This window comes from Asterias rubens, chromosome 11 (assembly GCF_902459465.1).
Source record: "Asterias rubens chromosome 11, eAstRub1.3, whole genome shotgun sequence".
Classification (NCBI taxonomy): domain Eukaryota; kingdom Metazoa; phylum Echinodermata; class Asteroidea; order Forcipulatida; family Asteriidae; genus Asterias; species Asterias rubens.
This window is the reverse complement of record NC_047072.1, coordinates 7,520,326-7,538,385: the sequence shown is the minus strand read 5'-3', so window position 1 is coordinate 7,538,385 and position 18,060 is coordinate 7,520,326. Positions and strand designations below refer to the sequence as shown.

General features: G+C 40.2%; 1 protein-coding gene across 1 annotated transcript; it reads right to left on the bottom strand.

The window, feature by feature from the left end:
- Positions 1-1,420: 1,420 nt before the first annotated feature.
- Positions 1,421-17,900, bottom strand: LOC117297071 (WD and tetratricopeptide repeats protein 1-like). Its single transcript, XM_033780199.1, has 15 exons — positions 17,803-17,900; positions 15,611-15,693; positions 13,690-13,773; positions 13,444-13,490; positions 12,935-13,046; positions 11,477-11,664; positions 10,250-10,386; positions 9,666-9,833; positions 7,683-7,892; positions 6,109-6,241; positions 5,545-5,715; positions 4,519-4,754; positions 3,807-3,987; positions 2,439-2,631; positions 1,421-2,105 (listed from the first exon to the last, which is right to left on the bottom strand). Exons 2-15 carry the CDS (start codon positions 15,662-15,664, stop codon positions 1,923-1,925), a joined length of 2,097 nt encoding a protein of 698 aa, XP_033636090.1. The 5' UTR covers positions 15,665-15,693; positions 17,803-17,900; the 3' UTR covers positions 1,421-1,922.
- Positions 17,901-18,060: the final 160 nt, after the last annotated feature.

The following is an 18,060-nucleotide window of genomic DNA, read 5'->3' as shown; positions in this document are numbered from 1 at the left end:
GCAAATCAATAAAAAAAAGTAACTATTTTACAGTGATTTTCATTTTAATCTAAAATTGAGAGTGACGACACTGAAACTCAAAATCCAGATATTTTCCAAACTTATTAACAAATTTGTATAAAATTTCTGTTAGTGATACAAAGAAAACAGTTGAAGATTTCACCTCTTTATGTTAAACTACTGTATCTAATGACCACCTAGCAGGGTTTGCCCTTCACTTTCTCACTGACTAGCCAACAGGACTTTAACTTCATAAAGCATGTAAGCATAAACAGCACAGACAAATCTTGCTTAACAGAAACTGGTTACCAACCAAACTTCAATGAAGTTTACATTGTTGCAACTGGTGGCCCCACTAATTTTTTTTGTCAAGCAAATAAATCTACCAAGCAGTATTTTCTATATATGTTTGAGTTGCGGAAACACCAGAACTGTCTTGCTATAAATTTTACTAGCCGCAGAGTAGATTTTTTGGATTTTCTGGAGACTTCTCAATTCTGAAAAGATCTGTCCCTGCTTTTACACTACTACCTGGGCAAGAGGTAGGAAATTAGCTGGGACTACTTCTTTAGCTTATAAACTTGTTTTTAAATGCACTACCACGGGAGTGAGTTCATAATTGGTCTCAGTGTTTCGACATAGCTTGCTCTAGTCATCGTCCGTATTTTCTGCTTAACAGCGTTATGAAATTCGGCCCTGTTAGCTTGTCGTTTCTGTTATTCAGCTTTTTCACTAGTCTTTTACTCATTGCATAAGGATGCTTTTCAACACTTAACTAAGAGGGAATTTTGACTGGTCTTCAGGTACTTTTAACTAGCCTTAAGCCCGGTTCATACTTCCATGTGAATGCGAATGCAAATGCGAAGCGAATGTTGACGTCACAAATTCGCAACAACTAATTTGCAGCAGTTCAACTCTGCTTAACTCACTTGCGAATATTGCTGCGAAAGGAAAGTTGTGACGTCAAATTCACGTAAAATTCGCTTTGCATTCGCATGAAGTATGAACTGGGCTTTAAGCCAGCTGACCACTGTTAAGAGAGATCGCTGCTGAGTAACTCTGTCTAAAAAAACAAATGTGCAGTGAATCAATCGAAGCAAATAACAAAACTACCATCATCAAATACCATGACATCCACACAGTGTTTGCTTCCAGTGTCGAAGAACATGATTTTCCTAAGTGTGTATAGACCGAAGAAATGTCCACAGAGTGTATAAAACACGCTGGGCATTTTCCTAAAAATGTGCCCCAACAGGTTGGTGGTATAGGCACAGTTTCATAGAGCTGCTTTAAGCAGAGAATTATGCTTAACAATATTCTGCTTCGCAAAAATAAGCAGGATACCAGCCACAGATAGTACTTGTGGTATTTTAGCTGGTAACCTTATTCTAGTAAGCATGACTTTGTTGTGCTTAGTATACATACGTGAATGTTTAGCAGGTACCCTGTTTCTGTTAAACTTTTTTCCCCCAATGCCCAGAAAAAATGTATGCTTAGGCCATGTCCGAATAGACCCTTCCCATGAATCATGTAAATTGCACGTAGTGCGTGCGCACTAACGTTTTGGTTGGCAAAATGAGGGAACATTGCGCTGTTTTGTACACGGCTAACGGGTGCGTGATGCAGATGCGACTGCGCGTCTGCTTAGTACACAACTCTATGGCATTTGCCAACCAACTGGGTCTCAACGCATGCGTGAATGTAATTAGCATATTTCATGGGAAGGGTCCATTGGCAGCTACAGCTAGATTTTCGCACCATCCTGTGTTGAGATATAGGACTCTTAGCAACACCCTTAGCAACAGCCGTAGCCGTAGCTGTAGTGACGAATTCGGACTTGGCAGTAGCAACTCAGATGCAAAAGTGGCACTCGGCTAAGAGTATAAATGGAATCATAATTTTTTTCTTCTTTCCCCCCTCCATCAACTTGTCCTGCACTGCACAGGTCCATCTGAGCTTTCATCGTCGGATCCATCGGACATTCCTGTGATGTGGTAGCCCATATTCATCAACATGACCTCCAGGGGGTCAGCGTTCATGCGACGCTGGTTGGCCGTGGCTGCTGTGTCTGGTTCACGGATACATCGCTCTTCAGCTTTGCCATCCTGGAAAGACCACACACACAAAAAATCAATCAATCAATGAGTCGTAACATTTACATACGGCGCCATATTTGGAAGTGGCTTGGCTGAGCGGTCAAGAGCACCGAATTCAAACTCTGGTGTTTCTGATCAGCAAAGTGTGGGTTTGAGCCCCAGTCGTGACACTTGTGTCCTTAAGGACACTTAACCATTGCTTCGTCCTTTGGATGGGACGTAAAACCGTTGGTCCTGTGTGTTGTGTAACGCACGTAAAAGAACCCAGTGCACTTATTGAAATGAAAAGGGGTTCACACCAAAAAAAATGAAAATCTTGTGCATCATGAGAGAGTTTCCAACCTGAGGTTTGGGTCCCCATAGCCTGACTACGGGGTCGATCCCGCTGGTTGCCAGCAGGCAGGAGCTGGGATGTGGCTGTAGACAGTTCACAATCGACTCGTCCCCCCTCAGGACTCTTACGATGTTGGTAGTCTTCCGCTCCCAAACAAAGAACGAGCCGTCGTCCGACCCTGCTACTATGAACTGACCATTGCTGGGAAGATAAGGAAAAGAGCAAATTGACTACAAATATAGAAGGGGTATAACTCTGTAATTGAGTCTATTTGTTTTTCTTCAATTTTCTTTGATTAACCCTAACCCTAACAATGGACACTATTGGTAACTGTCAAAGACCAGTCTTCTCACTTAGTGTATCTCAACATATGCATAAAATAACAAACCTGTGGAAATTTTAGCTCAATTGGTCGTCGAAGTTGCGAGATAATAATGAAAGAAAAAACACCCTTGTCACACAAAGTTGTGTGCTTTCAGATGCTTGATTTCGAGACCTCAAGTTCTAATTCGTTGAAAATTACTTCTTTCTCGAAAACTATGTCACTTCAGAGGGAGCTGTTTCTCACAATGTTTTATACCATCAACATATCCCCATTACAAGTAAGGTTTTATGCTAATAATTATTTTGGGTAATTACCAATAGTGTCCACTGCCTTTAAGATACAATATATTTTACAGACCAAAAATACAGGACAAAACTCAATAGACAATACTAATAGCCATTTGTGTTTATCTTATTTGCCGACAGATATTGCCCCAAATCAATGATAAGTTGGGTTCTTCCAATTAAATGTGAACCAACATCACGGTGGCAAATTATCATTGAGACAAGGAATTTGTCCCTGTGTTTCAGGCAATGATGACTAAAAATTGCACCGTATCCCTTTTGTAAACCTTTGCAAGGTGCTATATAAATGGGTCTCACATCTCAAACTTAGCGCTGCATAGATGTCCCAAAAGAGTACAATATGGCCTAAATAAAAATAAAGAATGCTCTCTATAGGCCTTCATCATGCTGCCTCCATCTTGGTCTCGTTCCTCGTATCGAATAACGAAAATGCATGCTAATAATCATCGAGAACCAGACTATGTTGTTCTCCCAGCCTCGTTTTGGTAACATTGATATCAATGGGAGAAATTCAAGATGGCTGCACTGGTGGTCTATAGGGAGCACAAGATAGCTCAATCATGACACTCCGAACCCCGGTAAAGGGAGCACAAGATAGCTCAATCATGACACTCCGAACCCCGGTAAAGGGAGCACAAGATAGCTCAATCATGACACTCCGAACCCCGGTAAAGGGAGCACAAGATAGCTCAATCATGACACTCCGAACCCCGTTAAAAATTTGTCAGATGGACTTCTGTGTTTACCTTCCGAAGAAGTTGGCTTCTTTGATGTCTGTGGTAGTATTGCAATGTCCACAGAACCTCTCAGCGTAGTCGAACGCCTCGCCCCTAAGCAACTTCTCCTCATCTGATACATGATCTTGATGACTCCATCGTCTTCTTGGAGACGTCTCCACTTTATCTTTGTCGCTAGAGCTACTGTCTTCTGTAAGGATGAAGAGAACAAATTTCCCACTTGAAGGTAGTTTGTACTGACATCTTAAACTCTGACAATTTTGATACGGGCACAAAATAGAATTAGCTGTTGCAAACTGCTTACCAACCAAAATGACCTACGGTGCAAACAATTGTTAATGGCCTGATGTTTTAATACTAGTAAAGTCTACGCAAAGATTATAGTTCGAGTAAATTAACCGGAACTCTGTCTAGTCGAAGATGGTTGGACTACGCTAGGCCTTTTGGAACCAGCCTACCGGGCATGGTCGCATCACTGGTTATCAATAACCACCTTCATAGCACAGTGCAGAGAGGACCATTTATCAGCAAATGATAATGTACATGAGCCGTCGGTCGCGTTGACATGACATGACTAGAGTCGTGCACACTTCATCATTAGTATGCTTGCCCTACCTATGTCACTAAACAAACACTAGTTAACCATAGGTCCTTGTGCGAACTTGCTCAGTGATTCATCAAACTTGGAATTTGTGGAGGGAAAAAACAAAATAGATCTTACCACTATCACACATGGAGAAGACAGCGGCCGTGATATCCCGATCCAATGCTTCACAGTCCCGATGCCTGCCGTGATCCGGGAACTTAAACTTGTACTGCTTGAGGCAATCCTGCGCCTCCCGCGCCCATGTCAGCTCCAAGAGGCACTGAGCGAGACGGAAATGGGCCTTCTGGTGTGAAGGATCCAGGGACAAGGCACTGTGACAGTCTCGTAACGCTGCATAGAGGTCACCATCCCTGTGTGCACAAAAATGCATTTGATTTTTTTAGTTTTTTTGTTGTCCTCTGTTTGAGATTGAAAGCAGCCGTCAATTTCACCAAACTCTTCCTAACTTAGGATTAATCTTAGGACTTAGGACGAGTTCAGTTCCGCATCAGAAGACGTAAGGACGCATTGAACCCGTCCTAAGTTAGGACGGGTTACTCGTCCTAACTCGAGTTTCGTGAAATCGGCTGCAGGTGGCCAACATTGGCAATTGTCAATTACTAGTATCTGGATGGTGTGTGACCCAACATATACATCAGTCATGATATTTGGTTCTTGGAAAAAAGTTGGGAATTTTTTTTTTTGAGCAACAGATTTCTGTGAACAAATCCACAGGCAAATCACGCTGGTGTGATTTGAACCCCTCGACCTTTACATTGCTAGAGCAGATGTCTTACCACCTAGACCACCGAGCTAGCCCGATGGCTAAAGGCAGTTAGAATTCTATGTGTTAGCACTGGGTACTGCAATGATTTGAATAGATATTATCTACTTTGCTATGTAGATTTGTTCTTTGAGAACTTGTCTTGCTATTTGTTCTCCTGCCGCAGAGTAATTGAATCACAGGAGGCTACCTAGTTCTGCAAAGGACTGTCCCACAAGTGCTACCTGGGAGGTAGGAAATCTGCAGGGACTACTACTTTCGCTTAGTGGATTGGGGGGACTTCTCAACTTCATAGCCGCTGAGTGAGTTATTTATTGGTTTTAACGTTTTGACAAGCCTGCTCTAGTCACCGTCAGGAGACGCTGATGAAAGCTTACCATTTGCGTCTCATGAATGCGGCAGCCCTGTTGCCATACAGTACGGTGCTGTTTGGAGCTATGCTGAGTGCTTGGTTGAATAACCTTATGGCTGATGTGTAATCTTTGAGGTCACAGAAGAATCGGTTGCCTTCCTGTTTGAGGGCTGCTGCTCTCGGGGGAAGCTCCCTGCTGTTTCAAAAATCAGACACATAATTTTTACGACATTTGCAACAAAAAATTGGAGGTGTCCGAAATTGGCAGCGATGACTACCCCTACAGCTGAGCGCAAGTTCGAGTGCAAACATTTAGTCGACCAATGATTGACCACTGACCAGCACTGTACATGCGCAGTGAAGCACTCGCTCGAACGACTCATTTAATAGTCTAGTCAACCATCGAGAGAACTCCATTGCCTTCTGAGTAACTGGTCCTAATTTAGGATGGTCCTAAGAATAATCCTTAGTTAGGAAGAGTTCGGTGAAACCAACGGCAGTATCATGATCATCAAGTTGGTCAGGCAAGGTGTTCAGCGTAAAGCTCAATAAAATTTGGAATAACTTTAAAAAAACAAAAAACAGGTACCTTCTGGCAATGTGAGCTGAGCTCTCTTGGAGTTTGTAGCTGCTAGCATGGGAGATATGCTTGGCCACTCCGTTTGTTGAGCCTATTGATGTGCCGTTAGCAGACAGGGCCTCAGCAACTTGACTTGGAACTTCTGATAAAAAAAAATGAAAAAAAGAAACCTTTAATTAATTGATTCATCACAATATTGTATAGCTTTGTGCTGTGGCCGAGCTGTCTAGTGCATCAGACTAGATGACAAGCCATTGGAATGTGGGTTTGAATCCCTATTCATAAATACCTCAGACAGTTTGGCTATTCCTATTTGTGGAGAGCGCGTCACGTGGGTGTGTATAAACCTTTGTGTATGACCGGTAAAAAGTTTCAATTCATGGGCGTGACACGCGACCTTGCACCTGGTCTTATAAGACAGTTTCTTCATTCCAATTGGTCGAGAGCAACGGCCGAAGGCTTTACCATTTCAAAGCTGGAGGGGTGTTGTGTTGAAAGAAATCATTTAACAATTATAATTTTTGTATTTATTTTACTTTTTGACCAAAAAGTGGTGATGTTTTTGACCGAAAAGGCAATTATGAATGGGAATCAAAGTGTGTTGAATCGGTTTTCAACTAGTGGTTTAAACCCGCCAAGGCCTGGTTCTTGATAATTTACCTTGACTTCGTCTCGGTAACATTATCAAGAACCAGGCCTCGTTTGGGATTAAACCACTCTTCACCCCACATTGACTCCCTTATTAAAATAATACTGGATTCTCATATAGCCCTTTATATAGCCCTTTAGTTGAGGTGACCCCGGTTCGATTCCCGGCCAAGGCCATATGTTAGTTGAGTTGTACATTGGTTCTCTGCTGTGCCACGAGGGTTTTCCAGACCATCCGGTTTTCCTCCCTCGGGAAAAATCAAACACTTTCGATCTTGGCTGTGCTCCGTGGTCATAATGGGTTGATGTGGCTGGCAGCCAAAGGCGCCCTTGCATGCCTGCTCCTCGAGCACGTTGTAGACGCGTCCTTCGCAATTTAGCTCTTAGCTGCGAGTAAGGATGATTAGCCCCCCCCAACTTATTATTATTATAGCACCCCTAGGATTGTGTCAAAGTGCTCAGTATTCTTTCCTGCAGTACAGTATATGTGGAGCTACATTTTTTGAAGTTTGAAACCAATTCTTTGATAACAACATGTAATGGTTTATAAGGTGCTGTAGCACAATATGCTGCCGATCAAACCAAGAACACCAGGGCGAACCCCTTCTCTTTATGATAAGTGCTTTTGGTTCTTTTTAATATCACACAACACATGGTGAGGAGTGTTTAAACATGCGCCCATCACACAATTCAAGGAACCGGTAGAAGGGGCGGCGGCAAGCCACATTCATCAACACTCTGCAGTGGGATGTTGGCCTCAGTGACACAAGGGAGATGAGGACCCTAATACTGGAAAGGGAAGAGTGGAGGGCTGTGACCAAGTGACGAGTTGGTGTAGGAAAGACTACGCCCTCGCATTGCATCGCATCATTTAAACATGGCCTAAGAAAGTTTAAGCCCCTTGTTGAATACACCCCTAAATGTTTTGTCCTCACCTTTGCAGACGCCATTGCTGTTCTCCGGTAGTCGGTAGTCACCCACGGAGAAAGCTTTGGGCTTCTTGAGGTTGTGTAGGTCAAAGAGATAAACCTGCTCTCCACCAAGGTTCACAAGGAGTTCCTGTCCCGTTGGACTGAAGGTAAGGTACGTGGAGACCAAGGAACGGTATTTACGATTCCGGTTGTTGTCTTTAAGGGGCAGATGACCTGCGGGAGGAAGGGAGAGGGGTGAGAGGGTTTGGAGCATTAGTAATAATCAGATAAAAACCCTTAAAGACACTGGACACTATTGGTTATTGTCAAAGACCAGTCTTATCACTTGGTGTATCTCAACATAATATACATAAAATAACAAACCTGTGAAAATTTGAGCTCCATTGGTTGTCGAAGTTGCGAGATAATAATGAAAGAAAAAACACCATTGTCACACGAACTTGTGTGCTTTTAGATGCTTGATTTTGAGACCTCAAATTCTAAATCTGAGGTCTCGAAATCAAATTCGTGGAAAATTACTTCTTTCTTGAAAATTACATTACTTCAGAGGGAGCTGTTTCTCATAATGATTATACTATCAACCTCTCCCCATTACTCGTTACCAAGTAAGGTTTTATGCTCATAATTATTTTGAATAATTACCAATAGTGTCCACTGCCTTTAAATCATCACCCTCTCTTTCTGTCTTTGTTATAAACTTAAGAGCTCAGTTCCTTGACTCGTATTCATAAACTTATGCGTAATTTGTAAGCTATTTGCATTGTCTAACACTTGTATTGTCTGCGTTATTTGTTCTGCGTCCATGTTACCATACCTTGATTGTACTAAATGTTTGTCTGTCCATAGGTTAGGGAACAAAAGCATCTCGCTTAACCTTATATCCAAATGTTGTCATTAATTTGCTGCATATTATTGAATCATTGTGAACTAAATATCATACCACTTGACATAATTGTGCATTATTGTATTGACTGACAGCATTGACATAAACGTTACTGAATGAATGAACAAAAAGAAGGAGAATTTGACAAAGGCCTTTTGTCACGGTTATTGGCTCTGGAACAAATTTGCTCTGGTAAACCAATTTCTTACTTCGAGCATGATTAAAAAACAAAACAAGGGACCACACGGTTATTAACAGTTGAATGGCCTCTGACTGGCGCCCCCCCCCCCAAAAAAAAACCCCCAATAATATTGACAAAATGGGTAGACCCCCAACATAGCTCATAGCTAGATAGCTCAGCTTAATTCATAGAGGGCCGGCATACTAATCCGGAGGTCCTTGGTTCAACTCCCAAACTTGTTCTTTCTTTGTTTTCCCTAAGTAAGCTCAGAAATAATAATAGTAATCAGTTTTTATATCACGCTTTTCACACCCGAAGGGCTCTCCAAAGCGCTTCCACCTTGTTACACCTGGTCACTGGGCCTTAAATCATTCCTTAAAGACAGTGGACACTATTGGTAATTGTCAAAGACCACTCTTCTCACTTGGTGTATCTCAACATATGCATAAAATAACAAACCTGTGAAAATTTGAGCTCAATTGGTCGTAGAAGTTGTGAGAAAACTGTGAAAGAATAAAACACCCCTGTCACACGAAGTTGTGTGCTTTCAGATGCTTGATTTCGAGACCTCAAATTCTAAACTTGAGGTCTCAAAATCAAATTCGTGGAAAATTACTTCTTTCTCAAAAACTACATCAATTCAGAGGGAGCTGTTTCTCACAACGTTTTATACTATCAACCTCTCCCTATTACTCGTAATCAAGAAAAGTTTTATGATAATAATTATTTTGAGTAATTACCAATAGTGTCCACTGCCAATACAACCATCTCAGCTCCCTGGTGATTATACAGCCTTTGCAGCGAATATGCGCTACTCAAATAAATCAATCACAAGAACAATCTCTGCCCTCACAGGTACCCATTAACCCCTACATTGTAGGTAAGCTAAGAGATCACCCCAATGTCAAACAAATTTACGTACCTGCCACAAAATATTGCACACATTTACTGGGTAGAGGTCCGCTCTCATCAGGGTCTGGGGCCGGGGTTCTCCAGGAGGCACCCTGCCTCTCCTCCCTGGAGAAATGTACGGCGTGCGGAGACAACATCCGTGTGTCGTAGATACGCACGTATGGATCACTAGCACCAACTGAAGACACAAGGGAATAATAAAGGAGCTTGTGATTAGGTGAGGTTTGCAGGAGCACCTAGTTTAAATCTCTTTTGAGTTGTGTTGGTTCTGAAAAGAATCGGTGGTTGACAACCTTATGTTTCGATCAGTATGCTCCGATCGTCTTCAGGAGAATGCTCTGATTGACTTTCTCCTGTGTGCGTACTCCATGTATTTAGGCATTCATCGCTTACACAGCTAGTGCAGAAATTCAGCGCTTGCCCTGCAACCTGAGAATGGTGATCGTAGGCCAAGAATTTGACAGTAAGCAGAGCCATGAAATTGGGCCGAGATACAATGCCAGGCTTAAACATTTATAAAGTAAACAATGCCTGAGTTCAAAATGTATGAAAAGCAGCACTACAAATATAGGAAATGAAGAGTTAGTTTCTTACCAGCCAGTAGTTCTGGCCTATGAGGATTTATGGCAAGGCACTTGCATTCTGCATGTTTCCCAATGTAGCAATTCAAATTGATCACAACATTGCCACAGCTCTCACTGCACGTATGCGGCTCTCGAAGGTCAAATTGCCTGCAGAACAGAAATAAAAATAACAGAGACATGCTTACCACAAAAAGGTTACCTCCTAAATTACCATTTTTAAAATGTAGCATTTGTGATTGGTGTCCTACTTATTGTTGCTTAGCAGAAGTTGTTTAAGAACTATTTAAATGAGGATTCCCAAGTTCCTCTAGCCACAAGGACCCAATTTCACATCGATGCTTCAGCAAAAAAAATACTTAACATTAGCCTGCTAAGCAGAAATGAGCAGGATACCAGTCACAAATTGTACATGTCACATGGTAGTTTGGCTGGTAACCTTATTCTGGTAAGCATATCTTTGTTGTACTAAGCTATTTTTTATTCATAAGAAGCTCTATCATAAAGCCTGTAAGCACAAAACATTGCTAAGCACAGAAAAGTATTGTTTAACAGAAACTTAACTTACCAGCAAAAATTACACTAAGTTTACATTAATGTGACTGGTGCCCTGCTAAGTTTTTGCTTAGCAAAAAAATTTGTCAAGCAGTATTATCTGTTTAACAACTTTAGGCCTAGCAGCGGATTTCACAAAACGCTAGGATTAATCCTATCTTGAGTTAGAACGAGTAACCCGTCTTAACTTGGGATGATTTCCCAACGTCTTCGCATACGGATATTAACTCGTTATAAAGACACTGGACACTACTGGTAATTGTCAAAGACTAGCCTTCACAGTTGGTGTATCTCAACATATGCACAAAATAACAAACCTGTGAAAATTTGAGCTCAATCGGTCGTCGAAGTTACGAGATGATAATGAAAGAAAAAACCACCCTTGTCACATGAAGTTGTGTGCTTTCAGATGCTTGATTTCGAGACCTCAAATTTTAAACATGAGGACAATTACTTCTTTCTCGAAAACAATGTCACTTCAGAGGGAGCCGTTTCTCACAATGTTTTACACTATCAACTTTACTCGTTACCTATAAAGAATTTGTGCTAATAACTATTTTGAGTAATTACCAATAGTGTCCACTGCCTTTAAGTCCTAAGATTAATCCTAAGTTAGGAAGAGTTTGTAAAATTCGCCAGCTGGTCTTTGACAGTACATATCATCAGTGCTAGTGAGCTTCCATACCTGACTGTTCCATCCTCCCCGGCACTCCAGAACATGTAGGGTACATTGGGAGCGGTGGCAAGCCTCTTGACCCTGCCGGCGTGGCAGCTGAAGGCATGAGTGGTTTCCTGATTGGCTAGACTATGGACCCTCACCTTGCAGTCGGCTGCTCCGGTCACCAAGGTGGCGTCGTTTGCATTCGGTAAAAACTGAAACAATACAACAAAAGCGTACAGAGGATCAGACAAGAGCCTTGCATAATGATTGGGTTTTGTCAGTCTTAAAAAAATTAGTCTACCTTATTGCTTTGGTTTTCCTACCAAATCTAAAACTGAACATTGCTTCTTGTTTCCTATTCATCCTGTTCTTGTCACTGTTAGAGATGTAATCAAATACATACACAACTTAACTTGTTCATTTAATTTTTTACCGGTAGTGAAGCAAAGCACTCTCAGTAAAAGCCAATTTAAAGGCAGTGGACACTATTGGTAATTACTCAAAATAATTATTATTATAAAATCTTTCTTGATTACAAGTAATGGGGAGATGTTGATAGTATAAAACATTGTGAGAAATGGCTCCCTCTGAAGTTACATAGTTTTTAAAAAAGGAAGTAATTTTCCACGAATTTGATTTAGAGAACTCAGATTTAGAATTTGAGGTCTCGAAATCAACCATCTAAAAGCACACACCTTCGTGTGACAAGGGTGTTTTTTCTTTCATTGTTATCTCGCAAATTCGACGACCAATTGAGCTCAAATTTTCACAGGTTTGTTATTTTATGCATATGTTGAGATACACCAAGTGAGAAGACTGGTCTTTGACATTTACCAAGAGTGTCCAGTGTCTTTAATCATTGTACAAATCAAGAAGCAGTGCCCAGTGGCATGGTTTTGCCTTCTCTGGAATTATGTGCATATTGTCCATAGGTTCATACGCTTTACAGGCACTGTAGGCACATAATTCTTGGGTAAGTACATTATCCATGAATTAGGGCCCTTGGCTCTGATGTAACATGCAGTAAAAGTATGAGGACTGTTCCTTGATGCACACCCACAACAAGCTCCTTAAAGAGAAGGTACACTATTGGTAATTGTCAAAGACAAGTGTTCTCACTTGGTGTATCTCATCAACATATGCACAAAATAACAAACCTGTGAACATTTGAGCCCAATTGGTCATCGGAGTTGGGAGAAAATGATGAAAGAAAAAACACCCTTGTTGGACGAATTTGTGCGCTTTCAGATAGGAATAAAAGACTTCTAGCTAGAAGTCTTTTATTGTTTAAGTGAGAATTTACCTCTATTTCAAAATCTATGCTACTTCAGAGGGAGCCGTTTCTCACAATGTTTTATACTATCATCAACAGCTCTCCAATGCTCGTTACCAAGTCAGTTGTTAAGCTAATATTTGTTTTGAGTAATTACCAAACGTGTACCTTCCCTTTAAAATTGCATCTACTAAATAAAATTGTACTACCTTCAGAGAAAATATGTTGCCATGGTGCCCAGTTCTGAGAGTGCAGAGTTTTCTCTTCCGGTGAGGGTCCCATACAATTGCATTCAGATCGTCAGAACCACTGGCTAGCAACCTGAGGGAAGAATCAAAGGTTGGTATATCAGGCCTGGAATTTCATCTTCAAAAGGGCAAGGCCATTTTCATTTTGCAATAGGGCACTTCCATTGGAAAATCTTAAAGGGAAGCTTTTGAAGAAGCACCATCGCCAAAACCAGGGGCAACGGAGGAAATGGGCTTCGTGACCGTAATGTGATTCAATGCCTGGTATATAAGACAAACTGCCTCTGGCTACTGGGCTTGGTGGTCTAGTGGTGATCAATTTTTCAATTTACCCAATCAGTTCCCCTTGTGGTTTATTACTTGATATTTTAAATAAAATGTCACATCCCTTAAGGTGATCCCATGACTGCTGCTTCCCAAGTTGTATTGTAAACTTAAAAGAAATATGAATACACTTTGTAGAAACTTACTGGCCACTGTGGTTCCATTCAAGGCAGTTCACACACCCATTGTGGCCCTGAAAACAAAACAGACAAGGTTGTATAATAAGAAAGGGTATTGGTTTGGTGAGCAATGGGATAGAGGTCATTCAGACACAGTACTAAAGTCAGTTTAACTCATAATAATAATAATAATAATAATAATAATAATAACTAATGGTTGAACCCGATCGAGTTCAGTTTTTTTTTGGTTAGACACTTAGACAAAGCCCTTACCTCTAATTCATGCAGTAGGCCTAGTCGGTTTATCAAGCTCTCATCAACGTGATGTTGTCGCTGGAAACGAAGCTGGAATTTATCCTGCAGGGGAATACAAAATTGCAAATAATTAAGACACGACTTAAAGATGCTACTGTCAGATTTTTTGCTGATTTGACCCCAAAATTTTGATTTAAAATTCAATAGGTATTTTGATGGGGGTCGAGAAAGTTACAAGCTTTCATTTGAGCCATTGCTTGAAAAAGTCCGCCAATTATTAGTAGGATCAGCGAAATAAAGTGCTCAATTCTTATGTGTTTTATAAGAAACGTTTTAAATTTTTGTCATGGTTCCTGACCATTAAAAGTAAAGGTTAAACTTTTTTTCGTTAGAGCGGGTGATACTCTTTGAAATACCATTCACTCAAAAAAATATATTTTTTAATGTTTGGGGCCAAAAATCTGACATAGCATCTTTAATTCAAGCACACAGAAATATAACAGCTTTCGCTTCTAAATGAGGCTTATATACAGATTAGTGTGTCATTTGGCAGTTTAGTGCAATTGACCCAAGTTCTGGTGGCCAAGTCATCAGGGTGTGGGTTCGATTCCTGGTCATGACACTTGCATCCTTGAGACAGAAATCACAAACTTATAGTTCGTTACTTCTCTTCACCCGGGGTAAATGGTTACCTGTGAGGGCAGAGAAGGTTCTTGTGATTGATTTAGATTAGTGCACTACAAAGGGCATCACTCCAGTGTTGTAGCCACGGTGGGCGGTGCCAGGCGGGCCTGCCCAGAACTAACAAATTTCGCCCAGCACTCTGAGCAATATATCCTGTGCTGCCCAGCACAGATTTCACACAGATTGCACTTCAGCAATGATGGCCCCATATCTAAATATAAATAATTTTGTTCAACCGCTCGCCCTTAGTGGACTAAATTGGATTTAGAGCCCACCACTAAAATTGGTGCCGCTACAACAATGGGCTCTTCCATTGGAAAGTCTTAAAGACACTGGACCCTATTGGTAATTGTCAAAGACTAGTCTTCACAGTTGGTGTATCTCAAACAATGCATAAAATAACAAACCTGTGAAAATTTGAGCTCAATCGGTCTTCAAAGTTGCGAGATAATAATGAAAGAAAAAACACCCTTGTCACACGAGTTGTGTGCTTTCAGATGGTTGATTTCGAGACCTGAAATTCTAAATCTGAGGTCTCTAAATCAAATTTGTGGAAAATTACTAAAACTACGTTACTTCAGAGGGAGCTGTTTCTCACAATGTTTTATACTATCAACCTCTCCCCATTACTCGTTACCAAGTAAATTGTTATGCTAATAATTAAGTTGAGTAATTACCAATAGTGTCCACTGCACTGTACACTATTGGTAATTACTCAAAATACTTATCATCATAAAACCTTTCTTGATTACAAGTTGATTGGTGGCAGTTGATGTGGGTTGATAGCCCAAATAAATTAAAGGCAGTGGACACTATTGGTAATTACTCAAAATATTTATTAGCACAAAACCTTACTTGATAACGAGTAATGGGGAGAGGTTGATAGTATAAAACATTGTGAGAAACAGCTCCCTCTGAAGTGACGTAGTTTTCGAGAAAGAAGTAATTTTTCACGAATTTGATTTCGAGACCTCAAGTTTAGAAGTTCGTGTGACAACGATGTTTTTTCTTTCATTATTATCTCGCAAACTCGACGACCGATTGAGCTCAAACTTTCACAGGTCTGTTATTTTATGCATTTATGTTGAGATACACCAAGTAAGAAGACTGGTCTGTGACAATTACCAATAGTGTCCACTGCTTTTAAGTGTAATATCTGTAATTGATTGTGACTTTTGTCAGGGCACCAAGATCAATACTAGAGGCAACAGTAGATGTCTGGTGGTGGTTTTGCAATAAAAATAGCTTCACTTACTTGAATTTGGCGATTAAAAAGATGGTGGACGGTGTTAGACTTTCTCTGCTCCATCTCAAAACATAGTTACTACCTCATAGACACTGTTGAATAACAATAACATGTCATAAAATAATAAACCATAAGGGAAAGTGACTGGGTAAATCTGTAAACAAAGTTTGCAGTGTCGTGGCCGGCGGAAAAGAGCACCGAACTAAAGCTCTGGTGTTTCTGCGCAGCAGAGTGTGGGTTCGACTCCCGGTCAGAGGGGTAATTAAAAGTGTACCTTTGAAGGCAGAGATGGTTAGTTGTGATTGATTTAGCTTAGAAAATAGAATTAGCTGTTGCAAACAACTTACCAACCAAATGGACCGATGGTATAAATGCAAAAAATAGTTAATGGCCTGACGTTTTGACCCTAGCAGAGTCTTTCTCGAAGGCTAAATGATTTAGCTTTAGTGCGCTACATATTTGGCAGCACAGGCTTAAATGGCCCAGTGGAAGAAGCGCTTTGAGGTGTTCTTCGGGTGCATACAAACAAATTATAATTATGACTGTTTATTATTGTTTTTATTGAATAGAAGTATTGACTCGAGCGGCACTTGAACATGCAACCTCTGCCATAAGGTTTAACGCGATTCAGAAACGCAATGCATTGTGGGAAAGAATATGGGGCAGTTTCTATGCAGTTTCTACGACTCGCGCACGCAACGCCTATACCTTTGAGTGGGTTCAACAGCGCCCTCTCTTGATATTTTGCTATTTGCAATAAACCTTATGCCTATATTGTAGGAGGTCCTGTTTTCGAGGTGTCCCTAAAATCGTGGCAAATCTTTTACCTCTCTGTGCGCGATGTAAACAGTCCCTAGATAAAAATTGTGTGGTTTTATTTGCCAAGCAAAGAGTCTCCTCTCCCTTGACCAAAACTTGGAAACACGTAAGGCTCCACTAGTCATTTGCACTTGTAAATGCAAAAGGTTTGGTATTTTAGGCATTTCTACAAGGTACAAAAATATGTCATAATGTTGAGGCCATATAAAAATATTTGCCCACCGAAAAAGTTTCATGAAACACTATTTCAATTCACAATTCATGATGATCAAAATCATGTGACTGAATGTTTTGCTGAGCATTATTGAAAAAAAAATACCGAGGCTTAAAGAAGCCATGTGCCTTATATCATTTTCTAATATTTTTGGATATTTTTATTTTGTAACCCTGGTATCAATACTATTATTAATATTAAAATTTAAACATCAGCTCGTTGATTCAATTATCACTGCTTATTTATACGCTTTATTATAAATATTAAGAAAAAAAACATATAAAAAAATATAATAAAAATCAGATTTGGAAGCCAGTAATTATTCACACTTTTTACATATTTTTTAATTGTTTTAATTTTTTGCAAGTTACCATGGTAATTTAAAAAATTTAATAAAAAAATATTTTGAATAAAAAGAAGGCAACTGCTGGCTATACAGTCATACATAGAGTCTCAAAGAACACTTGTAGTCACTGCAGATGTTTCTTCCATGTATGGCTTCACCGGGAAACCATACTTTCTCGTTTGCCGTGAAAACAGGAAAAACTCAAAACAAATGGGGCCAGTTGAAGTCATTGAAGATCGGTGTGTGGTGTGAACATTTCAATGTCCATCAAGTTTTAACACATGTTTACATACTTCATATTAACAAATGAAGATAATTAGGGCATCGGTTGATATATGGCATCATTATTTTTTTCCCAATTCAAAGAAAAAGGCATAATAGCGTGAAAACTGGTAAGCAGAGGATATACTCCTACAGTCCTAAAATACACAGTCACACCACAGTCTAGTATAATTGGCATTTCATTTTGGGTTTGCCAAACCGTTTGGTGGTTTATTGGATGTTTTTATTAACATCATCAACGGAAATTTGTAAATGATTATTAGTTTAGGCTTAATCTAGAACTGGTCAATGATCCGGAACTAAACGACTGTACCACACAACTGTGGCTGTGCACAACACAACGTTTACAACAATACAACTGGAATACATTCATTACATGAAGAAATAAGACTAAGACTAAGAGTCGGTCATCAGTAGACAGAAAGTTCTTCAACAAAACTATTATAATTATAAAGACAACACCCAGATAATTTGAGCTAAATTTATGATAAAAGTTGTTTCAAAACTATAGACACAGAAGAAACAAACAAAATACGTTACCATTCACCAAAACATCAATTTTTTCTAGAGTTTTTTGTCCGTTTTTGCCTCGAAAGCTGTTCCGCTTCACACAAAAATCGCACTCAGTTTGTGTACCGTCTGAGAATGGTATACTTTTAGTGTAGACATGTTATGATGTGGTTATTCCCAGGGTGCGGATGGATAGTCTAGTCGTTGTAATAATCTGCAGAGGGATCAAATGTAAACACGGGGACGAAGTTGTAGGGTTTAAAGGGAATGTTGCGTCGTGAATGCTCT